At 44.1% G+C, this 14,979-nt stretch overlaps 1 protein-coding gene and 1 pseudogene across 1 annotated transcript; both read right to left on the minus strand.

Annotated features, from left to right (window-relative positions):
- Positions 1–1,514: 1,514 nt before the first annotated feature.
- Positions 1,515–2,344, minus strand: Rpl22l1-ps1 (ribosomal protein L22 like 1, pseudogene 1; annotated as a pseudogene).
- Positions 2,345–3,796: 1,452 nt separating this feature from the next.
- Positions 3,797–4,715, minus strand: Ptmal1 (prothymosin alpha like 1). Its single transcript, XM_001078537.5, has one exon. The coding sequence runs from the start codon at positions 4,360–4,362 to the stop codon at positions 4,027–4,029; it is 336 nt and encodes a 111-aa protein (XP_001078537.1). The 5' UTR covers positions 4,363–4,715; the 3' UTR covers positions 3,797–4,026.
- Positions 4,716–14,979: the final 10,264 nt, after the last annotated feature.

The raw sequence follows: 14,979 nt of genomic DNA on the forward strand, positions 1-14,979 counted from the left end.
TTAGTTAACCTAGCTTGTCAGAGTTGAAGAGCTGGAACAGTTCTTTAGAATTGCTTTTTAAAGAACTAATATATAGACACTTTCTCATTGACATTTTTCACAATATTCATAAGAGAAAAGATTCTAGCATACAATTTTGATTTACTATGTTTTACCATCAGTGTATATGTGTGGTACTGGGAATAGAACCCAGAGCCTTGCCCTTGCTAGCCAAGTGCCCTACCACTAAATTAAACCTCCAGCACCGAAATATTTTGATGAAGGTATAGTACACACTGTAGGGAATTGGTTCTAATGCTTTGAATTGATTTGTTTTCCCAAATTGGGAATCTGCATGCCCAATGCTGCAGGTCCTTGTTTCCAATTGGTTTTTGGTTGATCAAGAAAGAGCCAATGGTCAATGGCCTGGAGGAGAGACAGAGAGAGGCATGACTTCTGGGTTGGGGGAGGGGGGACTGATGCAGTGGGAAATGGATCAGATTTAGAGCTGCAAAGAACCATGTAAGAATGAGGGTTAGTAACCACTGGCTGGTCACTTCCCTCATTGGGGCTGGAGCAGCAGACAGAGAATTAGAATTGCCCTACCTTTGAGCTAGTCACAGCATATTAAAATTAACTGGTGTGTGTGTGTGTGTGTGTGTGTGTGTGTGTGTGTGTGTGTGTGTGTGTCTTTTATCTGATGATCCAAATAGCTCCTGGGGGCAGGGGTGGTGTGTGGGGGGGTGGTGTGTGTGGCTGGAAGCACAAGACCTGCTGGGAGCCAAAGGAGATCAGATAAATTCACCAATATAAAATACAGAAAAGGCATATGTTATAACCATATAGCTCAGGGTTGGGGATTTAGCTCAGTGGTAGAGCACTTGCCTAGCAAGCACAAGGCCCTGGGTTTGGTCCTCAGCTCCGGAAAACAAAACAAAACAAAACATATAGCTCAACACATTCCTGTAAACTAAATGTACTTAGATCTATGAATAGAATAGAATTCCCTCCCTGCCCTGTGACATACTCTAAGGATAAACCCTCTCCTGACTTTAATAGCATAGACTTATTTTGCCTGTTAAAATTTTTTTTAGATTCATTTTATATTTATGTGTCTGAGTCTTTTGCTTACATGTATGTCTGTGTACCATGTGCATGCCTCTGTGTACCATGATCCACTGAGGCCAGAAGAAGGCACTGGATCCTTTGAAACTGGAGTTACAGATGATTGTGGACAAGTGCTGTTTTTGTTTGTTTGGTTGGTTGTTGGGGTTTTTTTGTTTGTTTGGTTTGGTTTTTGTTTTTTTAAGACAGGGTTTGTTTCTCTATGTAACAACTTACTGTCCTGGAACTCACTCTGTCGACCAGGCTGGCTTCAAACACAAACTGCCTGCCTCTGCCTCCCAAGTGCTTCAGATTAAAGGTGTACACCACCAGTGTCCATCCAACAAGTAAATACCCTTAACATATGAGATATCTATCCAGGCTACATTTTGCTTGTTTTACATGTTATATAAATTGAATCAGTTGTAGATTATATAACAAATGCTAGATTCTTTGATGTCTTTTGTAATTCACATTTTGAAGATGAAATTCATTCTTGTTGTCACATATGGTTATGGATAACCTATTCTCATCATTATATATTCTAGTGCATAAATAGACTTTTATCCATTCTGTTGTTGATGACACTTGCACTGTTTACAGCTTAGAACAGTATTGCTATCTATTGGTGAACATACATGAGAGCTTCTATTAGGTTTAGCACTTTGGAGTTGGAATACCAGGTCACAGTGTATCCCTGTGTTCTGCTTTTTACAGTTTAACAAAGTGACTATGCTAATATACACTTCTACCATCACAGAGAATTCTAGGTATACTTGATATTCTCAAATATTTTTATAGAGTAAAATGATTTTTATTTGCTCATAAAGTCTGATTTTAGGTTTCTTTAGCACACTTCCATTTTACTAAAAGCAAAGGCCAATTAGTCCTCAAACTCTGAACCATCTTCATCTTGACTAATTTGGAAATAACAAAGTTCGTAAGTCTCCTTGTCAGATGCGACCACACAAAACCAATCACGGAGATTATTCTTCTTAAGGTATTTCTTGGTAAGAGATTTCAAATACCTTTTTGAGAACTATTTCTCAGAAACAACTGTGATTTTATTCTTCAGGTGTTCAATGTGAACAACATTTCCAAGATTTCCAGTTTTTCCGTTGAAAGTCTCCTGTAGAAACTATTCAAAATTTCCAGAATCAAAAATTCCATCTTCTACTGGATGAGTAAGGTCCAAATGAAACCTCCAGGTTGACTTCATAGGCTTCTTGTCTTTCTGTGGTGCCATGTTGAGCAGCAGCTGTGGGAAGAGGACACGCAAATATTTTTTAAAAAAAATTTCTTATGGGGATGAAGGAACAGAGTGGCTTTGTGGGAAGGAAGGATCTTGTGTTGTGTATGCAAGGATGCCTTTGAACCTCTGCTTTCTACCTTTTCAGTGTTGGGGTAAAAGTCATGTACCAGTATGCCTAGTTTATATAGTGGTAGGAATTGAACACTTTATGTACGCTATACAAGCATACCACCAACTGAGCTGTAGCCCCAGCCTGCCATGCTTTCGTACTATAGCTATTAATGGTGTGTTCATAGTGATATCTCAGTCCAATTCGATTTTAATTTTCTTATTCTTCAAACTATTGTAGCATCTCACAGAATTGGCACATCAGTTACATTTAGGTCCCAAATCCCAGGCATGTTACTCACAAGATTTTTTATATTCCCACCATAACTGTAGGAGACTTTCACTTTCCACATCTTGTGACACAAGCTAGACTCATCTGAAAGGATACCTCAAGTGAATAAATGCCCCCATCAGACTGTCCTGTAAGCAAGAAGTGGTGCATTTTCTTGATTTCTAATTAATCTGGGAAGGCACCGCCCACTGTGGGTGATACCACAACTGGCAGGTGGTGCTGGGTGATACAAAAACCAGGCTAAACCAGCAATTGGAATCAAGCCAGTAAAGCAGCACTTCTCCATGGCCTCTGCTTCAGTTCCTGCTCCCAGGTTCCTATATGAATTCTTGCCTTGGCTTCCTCTGATGATAGACTATAATCTGTAAATCGAATACTCCTTCCCAATTGTTTTTGGTCATGATATTTTATCACATCAATGGAAAGCAAACAAACACAACCAATGCAATGTTTCATTTTATTAGTGTTTTTCTTGCAGAACTAGGGATGAAACCCAGAGCCTCAAGCATGCATGCTATGTAAGTATTCCACCATTTAACCACAGCTCTAGCTAATATCAGTCTTTAATTGTAGCCATTGAAGGACATAAAGTGATACTATACTGTTAATTTACATTGTCCTGATAATTGATCCTGTTGGTCTCTTTGGAGCTTCTTTGATGAAACTTTGTTCAAGTATTTTGTCTGTTGTTATTTTGTTTCTTTTTTTCTCGTTGTTGAACACCACTAAAGGGTGTGTGTGTGTGTGTGTGTGTGTGTGTGTGTGTGTGTGTGTCTGTGTGTGTGTGTGTGTGGTTGTTTTTTGAGGCAAGGTTTATTTCTGTGTAACCCTGGCTCTGTCCTGGAACTCATTATGTAGACCAGGCTTGCCTCCTGCCCTTTTGAGATGATTAAAAAAAAACCAAGGCCACATCCCAAGTAAAGTCAGAAGAGGTCACAGAACACCTGCTCTAAAGACTGGTTTGGTCACTTGTTAACATTAAAAAAAAATGGCTGACCCCTAACAATACGTACAAAAAATATAAAATGTAAATTAAAAAGTACAAACAACTTTTCCTTTTTAAATATATTTAAGAAAAAAAGCAGAATCTGGGAAGTTTTGGTTCTTTTTTTCTTCCCCTGTTGCAAATTCATGGTATGATTTTGGTGGGGTGGTAGAAAGTGCATGTCATTTGTGGGTGGCACTGCCCAATGTGCATGGGTGGGGCCTGCTTCTCCACATTTAAATTCTGAGAGGGGAAGAGAAGGGTGAATAGGTCAAGGTGTATAAGGTTAGCTTTTCCTTTTGCTGTCTAGTCATCCTCATCAGTCTTCTGCTTCTTGGTGTCAACATCATCATCCTCATCATCTTTGGCTACCTGCTTGCCCCTAGGAGCCTCAGATTCCGCATCTTCATTTTCATCCTCTTCCTCATCATCACTTTCTTCCTCCTCCTCCTCCTCCTCTTCCCCACAGTCTTCCTTTTTTTTTACAGCAACCTCACTATCAGCCCCCTGCTCCTCATTTTCCTCATTAGCATTCCCATTGGCAACTGCTTCTTTTCCATTCTCTGCCTCCTTCACAACTTTCTTCTCCTTCAAGTCTTTGGTGGTGATCTTGGAGCTGGTGTCTACTGCTGGGACTGACATGGTGAGTGAGGCATGCCCGTTGGTGCGATGCAGCAAGTGAGAAAGAAATCCAGTTCAAGGACTCTGGTGAGAAAGCTGCAGAAGTCTGCTGCAAAGATGGCTCAAGTGACCCAAGAACGATGCAAAGATGGCTTTTCAGATCAGCCAATGGGCCACACAATATATTTTAATCATATTCTTTGCTCTCCCCCAACTCCTCCCAGATTCCCACCAATTCTTTACCCATCCAACTACATGCTCTTTCTCTTTCAAAAAGGAAAAAAATACATGAATAAATAAAAACATCAAAAACAAAAATACAAAAATGAGAATCAAACAGATAAACTAAATTTACAAAGAATATCAACACTCAACCCTCCCCCCCGCCAAAAATAAACTCTAAAAGTACACAATAAAACATAGGGTCCATTTGGTATTGGGCAACTACTCAAAGACTATGTGACACTGCTTGCGTGACCAAGAACCTGGGACTAGATGGTCAAGGGACATAGTGTAAACCTAATAATACAGGTTTAAAAAAAGAAGAAGAAAATAGTGATAATATGATTCTTAATGATACTCTTCTGTACTCATAGATTAGCACCTTGTTTGTCCATCATCAGAGAAGCTTCCTTATGCAGCAGATGGGGTCAAATACACATTACTCAGAGGCCTTGGAACACTCAGCCCCAAATAGGATGTGCCCATCAAAATCTCTCTCCTCAGAGTTCAGGGAACTCCATGGAAAAAGAAGGAGAAAGATCCCTGAATCTTGATGGGTAGGCTTGACAAAGGCACCTCATTTAGTGCTGAGTGCTCCAAAGTCTCCCAGTCCCTGCACATTTCCAGTTGGGCATCTCTGTTCAATCCTACATCCTGCAAGAAGCTTCCCTGAAGGAAGTTGGATACTGCTCAGATCCATAGAAATAGAAGTAGTTCAGTAATTTTGTTGATACGTTCCATTAGCAGAATAGTAGTTTTTCTGCTAGGCCCATGATCTATCTACTTTCTGGTTCTTGGCCACTTAGAGGTGACAAGTATGAGTTCCTTCTTGTGGAATGGGCCTTAAATACAATCAAAAAATGGGTGATTAAGCCTGTAACATTTTTGCCCCTATTGGAACTGTTGTGCCCAGATTATAAAAACCACAAAGAGATCACCAGAAATCACAACCCAATGAAATCACATGAGGGTCTTTATTCGAGCTCAAATTTGGGCCACCAATCTTCCTGATGGAACAGGAAGGACAGTACACCCCAGTTCTAAGTGAAGGGGGTTTGTAAAGGAAAAAATAACTCAAGTGGGGGTTTCCAAGCCTTGGCATTACATGAGAGGGTAAAGAAATGTTGGTCTTTCAGTTAATTGGTTTACAGCACCTGGTTAAACCACAGTGAGTGAGCCTACAACAAAAAGGAGCCTCTTGACCTGAGAAAGAGTCATGTTTCCTTAGCCCACTTTATGGTTATCAGCCAGCTGCAGCTGCAGCTGCTGTGTCTATTTTGCTACTGCCAGGAACATTTTGTGAATTTTTTCTCAGACCTCAAGTGAAGGGACCATGCCTCTCTAAGGGAAAGTTAACTTAGAATGGAGTTTTAAGAACAAAATGGACTTTATTCTGCTGCCTCAGTCCCTTCATTCCCCCCTCTACTAGTTACTTGGAAGCAAACCTTGGGCTCTTTGAGGTCCAGATTGTTTGTGCTAATTTGTTGATTGATAGTGAGATCTCATTACCACTAGTTGCATAGCCCCCAATCTCTGTTTTATATATTATAAAAGTTTGTTTATGATACATGGTCTAAAGGTAAGGAGAAGTAAAAGAATAACTAACTGTCCCATGAGGGTAGAAATAAAAGTTGTTAACCAGGAGAGGAATCAAACAGTGAGTGGTATCATCTTTTATAATTTTCTCATTCCTTTTGGCATCTATCTATACCTTTTCTAACTTTAGCTAATGATTCCCTAATAATTCCAGAGTGGGTAACATAGAAGCAGCATTTCTTATGGAAGGTGGCACATAGCCCTGCTTGTAGAAAGACTAAGTCTAACCCCCTCCTGTTTTGTAACACCACTTCAGCCAGAGAATGTACGTTATGCTCCAGGTGGGAAACGAAACTTCCTAGGCACTGGATATCTTTATCTATGTCTGCCTTTAAACTGTTATAGTTCTTTTCTTTGTAATATTAGGGCAGTTATCCCAGTGCCAACCTGAGCTAGCCCTACCCCTAGAATTAATGTTAAGTCAAAGAGTAAGTTTTCTCCTTTGTCTCATAAGGTCTCCCTCAATTTGTCCTACTAAGGCTCTTAATACCATTTTCTCTGAATAATAGGTTATGTGGGGCACTAATTGAACCAAAATTACAGAACCCATCTGGGGTAAAAGCATTAAGAACCACCCCATTCATGCAAATGAATGATAAAAACAGGCCCACCATGTCTGTTCTAGGGGAATAATCGGTTTGGAATAAACTATGGGAACAGTCTGATTGTTGATGTGACAAGGGGACTTTCCCCATACAGATACCCTGTTCTGATATAGTCTGGAGGGTTAAAGCTGAACCTTCCTGTGACCATCTATATGTAGAAACATTATATTTAACTCTTAACTCAATGTCTTCATAAAAGATGGATATAAGACACACAGTACATATAATTAGCAGGGACAATAGACTCAGAACTGAGACTGAATCAACTTGAACTTGAGGAGGTAGGTGTCCTTTTGAACCCTCCATTTTGGTACAGCTGGAGTCAAGTTGTCTTCTTTAGTGGAAAAGCAGGTCTGGTGTGAGTGTAGTGCACCCAGACAGTGATTTTCATCCACTTTGTTACAGTTGGCATGGTTAACAGGATGATGTAATGTCCTTTACACCTGGGTTTAAGTGCACCTTATTTCCTCACATAGACTCAGTCTCCTTGACTTGTGTGGTTCTGGAACCCGGCCTGCTTTATAAAGGGCACATAATTTAAGCCAAATGTATTTATGAGGGGGGAAGAAGTGCCTGGAGGAAGAGACTGAGTCCAGATTACTTCCATTTCTGTAGTCACTGCTGCCCCTGTTCTCTGAGCCTCATGGTTGAAGCTGCTTCTTTCTGTCCATAAACCAGGTCCACTCTGTCTCTTACAGAGGAAAGTCCCTCAAGTCAGATCAGGTTCTGTGTACCTGAGCACAACCTCGTCACGTTGATGGAGTGGACAGTCCAAGTCAGGGTCAGTCAGGAGAGTTGCAGGGTTCAAGGAAACAGGTGGCTAGAAAATAACTCAGCCAGGGTTGATTAGTAAAGTCTGATAATGAATCATATTAGGTGTTACTGAGCCATCAATCAGGGGCCACTTGAGTACCCCTTCAATTGCATGAGGGGTAGTCACAATTAAATTCTGTCCCAAAGTTAATTTATCTGCATCTTTTTCCAACAGTGCTGTGGCAACAATAATACACAGGCAAGCTGGCCATTCTGCTGCCACTGGGTCCACTTTCTTTGATAAATAAACCTCCAACTGTTTTCATGGTCCTAGAGTTTGGGTCATGACCCCTTTAGTTACTCTTCTTCCAGCAATCTATTGAAGCTTGGAGTTTCTTTTTTCCTGGATCTGAGGCCTTGTTGGCTAGAAGGACTCTAACCAAATCCTCATCCAATGTCTTTCCTGTTTAATCTGCACTTTTCTTCACTCTCTTTGCAACTTTCACTAGATCCCTCAACAACTTTTCTCTTAATCTTTCTTGAATCTATATCTTTCTTCCTAATGTCTGGCACTAATTGATGAAATCCAGGGCTACCATGCTAGAATTCTGATTTCTCAGGGTCTATGTGTGTATAGCCTTACACATAGTCTTTATGACCTGTTCAAGAAATGCCAATTTTTATCAATTTCCTGTCTAATATTGTATCTAAACCTTGGCCAAATTATTGTTGAGATCTGCTGAAAGAGCCTGGTGGTAAATTTGGAGACGTTCCCAATCTGGGTAGGTTCCCTGTGGAGCCAGGAGCCAGTTTCTTGGCCTCTGTCTGTGGTGAAGAGAACCTGTAAGAGCTTTGGGGACACAGGGGGTAGGGTACACATGGAAGGGAATGGTTGTTGCCTCTCAGTGGGCAGAATGTGGCAGGATAGTGTCAGTAAAGACCTTCTCTTTACAATTCAGAGACCACATCTGTTCAGACAGGGAGCAAGCATTTCTCTTGGCAAGAAGGATAGCCAATTACTGAACAAAACAAGTGATCAGAAGTCTGTTGCAAGCTCACGTGAGGCATACATTTGCCCACTTGGGGCCTCTTCTGTCCAGTTTGTCCAGGCATGAATCCCTGCTCTCTGGGAACTCACCTCCCAACTCAGGGAAAGCCTGGTTAGAGCTGCAGGAGGCCCCAGCCTTAAACCTTCTAGCGACCATGGGTGCCAATATGCACTGTGCCTGCACTCAGCAGAGGGGGAGGGGGCAAGGGGATAAGTCTGTGTGAGCCATAAAATTCAGAGCAGAGCCGGTCCTGAGAGAAAAAGAGAATCACTAAGTGATTGCTGGGAGTTGAACTCAGGATCTCTGAAAGAGAATTCAGTGCTCTTAACCTCTAAGACATTTTTCCAGCCCTAAAGCTGATGCTGCCAACAAGGATGAAGCCAGCTGCTGGGTTGGAGTTGGCTCCTGTTGTTCCTTGTCACCTTGTGGCCATTCCTGTGACAAAGCATTTGGGGGAGGGGATTTTGAAAAACACTTTATCCTCTACTGCTGACACCTTGGGGAGTTCTTCCTCCAGTGGCCATCCAACATCAAAAGCCAGCCACTCCAAAATAAGTAGTCCTTAACCCTAACTTTCTTAAAATGAATAAGAGTAAGATTAAGGTTGTTGTGATAAAATCCCGACTTGTGTCCAGGCAGAACACACCAAACCAACCACGTGGAAAGGTTTAATGAGAGAAGAAGAGTAGAAGAAGAGAGAAGAAAAGAAGGCGGCCATGGGCATGGGAAGAGAAGGGACAGGGACAGAGGGCAAGAGAGCAGAGAAGAACAAAGAGCAAGAGGGAGAGGAGGGGGCAAGCAGCCCCCTTTATAGTCAGGCACAGCTGGCTGTTGCCAGGCAACTGTGAGGCAGAGCATACCTAGCTATTGCCATGTAGTTGTAGGGGTGGAGCTTAGACAGAATACCAACATTCCCCATTTTGGTTTAATTAAAAAAGAAAAATTAGAGACGATGGTGGAGCAGGAATATAGTCGTCGTGATCTCTATTTCCTACTTCCTTTGGGGTGATGTGCCTCTAGGAAACTTAGAAAAATGGGTATGGGCTGTTCGTCCAGTCTTAAGAATTGACTGCTTCCTTGTTGTACAGGGTCTGTGGAACCATCAGAGGATAGGTCAGAAGGAACAGGTACAATAGAAGTGTCTGTGTCTGTGAGAGGAGATAGAACATCTGGAAGTTGCTTCTCTGGAGCCGTCCTAGGTATAGTAAGCACCTGGACTTGACAAGATGCTAGAACACACATATATATTTATTATAGGTAGAGAATAAGATTAAGTGCATTTGAAAGAAAAGAAATTTTTTTTCTTAGATGTGCATTTGAAACCCAGAGGAATCCCACCCTTTGGAATAGGTAGTACGTGGAAACTTTAGGCAGATGTACTTATCTGGGTGGAGTCTATTTGGTCCATGAGACTTAGGGGTCTACCTGAGAAGCTGGTAAAGGAAGCAACATGTCCATGTTAGTAGGTTGGTTGGCTAGAAGGAGCAGAGGGACTGCTGGAGAACTTGGGTTCAGGCAAATGGGTGGAGCAAAGGAAATAAAAGCTCCCAACTTAGCTAGAAGATCTCTTCCCAATAAGGGGACAGGGCATGTTGGCACTACCAAAAAGGAATGGGTGAGAGGTACACCCGTAAAAATGTAACTAAGCAGTGGGGTTTGATGAGGAAGGTAAGGTTGCCCCCCTACCCTGACAATAAGGGATCAGGAGAGAACTGGGTCCCCAAAACTCTGTTAGGACCAAGTAAGTGGCTCCAGTGTCCAAGAGGAAGGAGATGGGTTGCCCACATACCATGATAGTTGCCTGGGGCTCCCTGCTGGTGGTGGCAGTGGTTAGGTCCAGGAAACTCAGGCCCCTTCAGTAGTCCATAGCCAAGCCTAGGAGATCCATTGGAGGGTTATCTGGGAGTGATGTCCCTCTGTCCTGTGTAACACGAGGGCAATCGACAGCCCAGTGTCCCTCTTGATGGCACCTCGAGCATAGCCCCTTGGCTTGCTGAAGTTAGGGAAAGCCCTCGCCCAATGACCTTGTTGACCACATTTGTAGCAGGAGCCTGGTGGTCCCTTAGCCTTAGAAGACCAGGAATCCAGTGCAGTGGCTGAGGCTGGTCGACCAGCATATGGTATTTTTGTCTGTGAGCCTTCTCATCTCTCCCATGGTACACTTTAAAGGCCAGCACTTAAACTTCTGCCTGTGGAAGTAGGGGCCCCTCTCTAGCTTTTTAAGTTTGTCTTTTAGATCGGGGTAGCTCTGGAAAAAGAAATAGGTCATCAGAAGTTGTTTACCTTCTGGATTTTCAGGGTCCAGATAAGTATATTGCAATAAAGTCTTTGTAAGGCGTTCTAAAAATTGGGACGGATTTTCCTGTTTTTCCTGGATGACCTCTTACAGTTTTTCAAAATTCACTGGTTTTTAAGACTGCCCTGTGGAGACTGGCCAGAAGCCAGGTCATGAACCTATCTCTGGCTAAAATACCACCTGTGGAATTATAATTCCATCAGGGATCTTGGTCAGGTACTGCCTCATATCCAATTAGGTATGTTCGTCTGCATGTATTCTCTCCTGCTCCCAAACTTGCCAGCATTCCTCAGGAAGTAAATTATTAGTAAGGATCATATGTCAAGACAGGGTAGGAATGAAAAATCTGCAGAGCAAGGGAGAGGCTCAAGCATGTGTGTGTGCAAGCATGTGCAGCTGAGGCACTGGTACGTGGGTGGCGGTGTAAGCACACTGGAAAAGACAGTGTGAAATCTGTTTATCTCAAAGCTGTGGTGGCCGAGCACAGGAGCAAAGTCTGGGACAGAGAGAGCTCGCTTGCAAATGGTTCTTAGCAAGCAGAATTCCCTGGCAGGATGCAAGGGGCGGGGCCAGACTCGCTTTTCCTGCTGCTGCGCAAGTGTGGAGGTCGCACGCGCATAGGAAAGCAGGTCTCACAGAGACGCAAGGGACCGGGTCAGACCTGCTTTTCACAGGGCACAAACCAGGAGCTGCAGCAGTGCAGCAGCAACGAGGAAGGGAAGAGGGGAAGCCCAGGGGTCACATGCGCATGGAAAAGCAGGTCTCATAGGCAGAGTCCTTGGTGGACGCAAGGGATGGGGCCAGACCTGCTTTTCCTGCTGCTGAAAGACCCTCAGATGGAGGAGACTCTCGCTCCAATCCTGAGGATGACGCCACCCCACAAACACACGAGACTCACGTCTCCTGATACAAAAGCATGAGGTTTACTCGGGATACCAGTGCACTGGGGCTCGACAGGGTGATCCTCACGCAGGAGGGATGTGAAGAGCCCTGAACAGCAGAAGTATGCAGTTTATATAGTCACACAGCTTCATTAGCTCAGCTATTCCGGTGCCAAGGATATCTGACTAGGCAGATGTTTCCCGTCCTGGAGTTCTCAGGACAAGGCCACAGCTATGTCAGCACCGCTATTCCAGTACCAAGGACATCTGACTTGACAAATGTTTTCTGTCCTGCAGCACAATCTATAGTGGTTGGGCAGCTTCCCGGAGATGTTTCCTGCCTTGCAATTGCCCTGCAGTTCTGAGAACAATACGATCTATACCATCTGTTCTTGTGGTCGGGCAGCTTCCTGGAGAGTGGGTGGGAATGTGCTTTTTGTACTTTCTGGTCTATTGTCTAACGTGTAGGGGCTAAGCAGAGGCCAACTTAAAATTTTTTATTTTTAAAAAATGACTGCACTAATGTTAAGCGGGGACCTCTCACTGCTGCAAACCAGGAGCTGCAGCAGTGCAGCAGCAAGGAGGAAGGGAGGAGGGGGAGGCCTGGGGATGGGGCCAGACAGAGATACTGTTTTCTGCTTAGTGTAAATTAGACCAAAATATCCCAGGAAATAGGGACAGGTGGCAAAGACCAATAGACCCGTGGGTGAGAATAGGGATTATTAATTGTCCCTACCAGGGCTGGGGCTACACTCAGAGCCGGTGCTCCTGAGCCAGAGAGCAGCTTATCCAGGCCTGGCCTGGCATTTTAAACTATCTCATAAAAAGAGGAATGAAAAAAATCTCACCCAAGGGAAAAGGTCCTAGAACATGGGTCAGTAAAAGGATCCATCCCCAGGGCACAGGGGTAGCTCCAAGCTCAAGTATGCTCCCCTGAGACCATGTATACACCATGGAAAGTCAAGCTCTGAGGTAAAGAAAGCTCACAGAGGTGGAGTAGGTCACCGCTCACCAGTATGTGCTTGAAGAAGGAGCTCTCCTTGGCGGGCAGCTGCAAGCAGGGCATCTCAGCAATGAGGAGGCCTGCAGGACTGACCAGCCAGTACTGGGACACAGGTTACCTCAGCGGGAAGCCACAGGAAGCGAAAGACAGAGAGGGGTTAGAGCGAAGGTAGATGAATGTTTGGGCATAAAGAATCTCCTTCTATTTACCACACTGCTGGCAGTAATTGTGAAGATCCCATAAAACTGAGGAATTTGTGAAACCATGTGGTTGATGAGGGCCTGTCTAAGTGATCCACGTGGCAAGAGCTGGCACTACGTGGTGAAACACAGAGGGCAGTGACTCATGCAGAAGACTGTATGTGCACCAGCTGCGTGGAAACTCACGTGGTGCAAGTCCTGAGTCTCACAGCAGCTAGCAGGTGGTGGTGTCCAATGGCACAATGGATGCTATGGATGTAACGGTGGGATGCGCAGCAGTGATCGGGCAGCACAGGGAGGCAGTGGCACGCATCTCCTCACCACAGCCCCACGCGAGCGACCTCGACCCTGCCGGCACCGGCACTGGCACCAGTGGATGATGCTGTCGGCTGCCACTGTGGCCTGCAGCACACAATGGCAGATTGGTGGGCTAGGTATTCACAGGGAGATAATAAACCCCGTCGGTATGGGCCACCAATGTTGGAGTTTAAATCTCGGCTCGCTTCCTGGACAGAACACACCAAACCAACATGGTTCCACATGGAGAGGTTTAATGAGAGGAGAAGAGTGGAAGAGGGGAGAAACAAAGGATGCCAGCCATGGGCATATGGAGGGAAGCAGGGGGATCAGGAGAGGAGGGACGGGGAAGAAGGCAAGAGACCAGAGAAGGGAGGAACAAAGAGCAAGAGAATGAGGAGGGGGCAAGCAGCCCCTTCTATAGTCAGGCACAGCTGACTGTTGCCAGTTAACTGTGGGGCAGAGCATACCTGGCTGTTGCCAGGTAGTTGTGGGGGTGGAGCTTAGACAGAATACCAACAAATGTGAGAAACAGTCTATCCCAAGGTGTCCATCACAATCCAATACAAGTAAAGACCAAACAACACATGAAACAGAATAGACAGGCACAAAATAGCTGTTCAGCCACTAAAAAACAAAAATGAATCCAAAGACTCAGACTCACAGACTCACAAATTTCCTGCTTCGGAAACTGAAAGTAACTGATGGTGGAGCTCTCTGTCCTCCACCAAAAATTCCTCCAACTGATGGTGTGTACTTCATCCACCTTGGAGCCAGGAACATCTTCCTGACTCCCCCAGCTGTGACCCTCCAGTACGTCCACTCTTAGCCACTCCTTGCTGCTTACACAGACATCTTGAGGCTTTTTTCAAAGAGAAAGAAAGAAAGGAAAGAAAGAAAGAAAGAAAGAAAGAAAGAAAGAAAGAAAGAAAGAAAGAAAGAAAGAAAGCGAGCAAAAACAGACACGGAAAATACACAAAGACAGATATTTACCCAATTGGTGCCAGACCCTCCAGGTTTGGGAGTCCTGGAAGTCTCTGGTTTCCCGGCCAATGCACCAAATGTGCCCAGATTGTAAAAACCCCAAAGAGACCACCATCTGAGGCATGGAAGCAACTAGTTTCCTATCACAACAACAGCAGAAGGAGAAAAGCTTTATTTTGGCTCATGGTTTCTGGCTATGGCTGTTTGTCCTATTTTTGGCCTGTGGTAAAGCAACACACCAGTAGGAGTATGTGGTAGAGGGGCTGCTCATCTCATGGCAGCCATGTAGCAAAGAGAATAATGGTGCTAGGGACCCGATGTTTCCTTCAAAGGCATGCCCACAATAGTCTAACTTCTTTCTACTAGTGCCCACCTCCTAAAGGCTCCACCTCCTCCAACTATCACAACTAGCCTGGTAGCAAACCTTTAACATGGTCCTTTTGAAAGACATCCAAAATCACAAACAAGACACAAGGAAGCTCGTGAAACTTCAATAAAACTAGAAGTAGCTGACATGGCTTGGAGTACCAGGTGCTCTGAAAAGTCTAGCATCACAGCTTCCTGAGACTGCCAAGTTGGGCCAGCAAAAGATCAGACAAAAAAAATCAGTACAGAGATATGGAAAAGGCAATAATGAGCATTGGTAAGCTCCCCTATATCTTAGGGAATGTGGAAGGCCTTGTGCATGATCACAAAATATTGAAGAGAGCCTGTTAGTGACTCATCTAGTGATAAGTTTCATGCCTTGTTAT

This window comes from Rattus norvegicus, chromosome X (genome assembly GCF_036323735.1).
Source record: "Rattus norvegicus strain BN/NHsdMcwi chromosome X, GRCr8, whole genome shotgun sequence".
Classification (NCBI taxonomy): Eukaryota; Metazoa; Chordata; class Mammalia; order Rodentia; family Muridae; genus Rattus; species Rattus norvegicus.

Coding starts and splice junctions, on each gene's coding strand:
- Ptmal1 (XM_001078537.5), bottom strand. CDS start 4,362: ATGTCAGTCCCAGCAGTAGACACCAGCTCCAAGATCACCACCAAAGAC.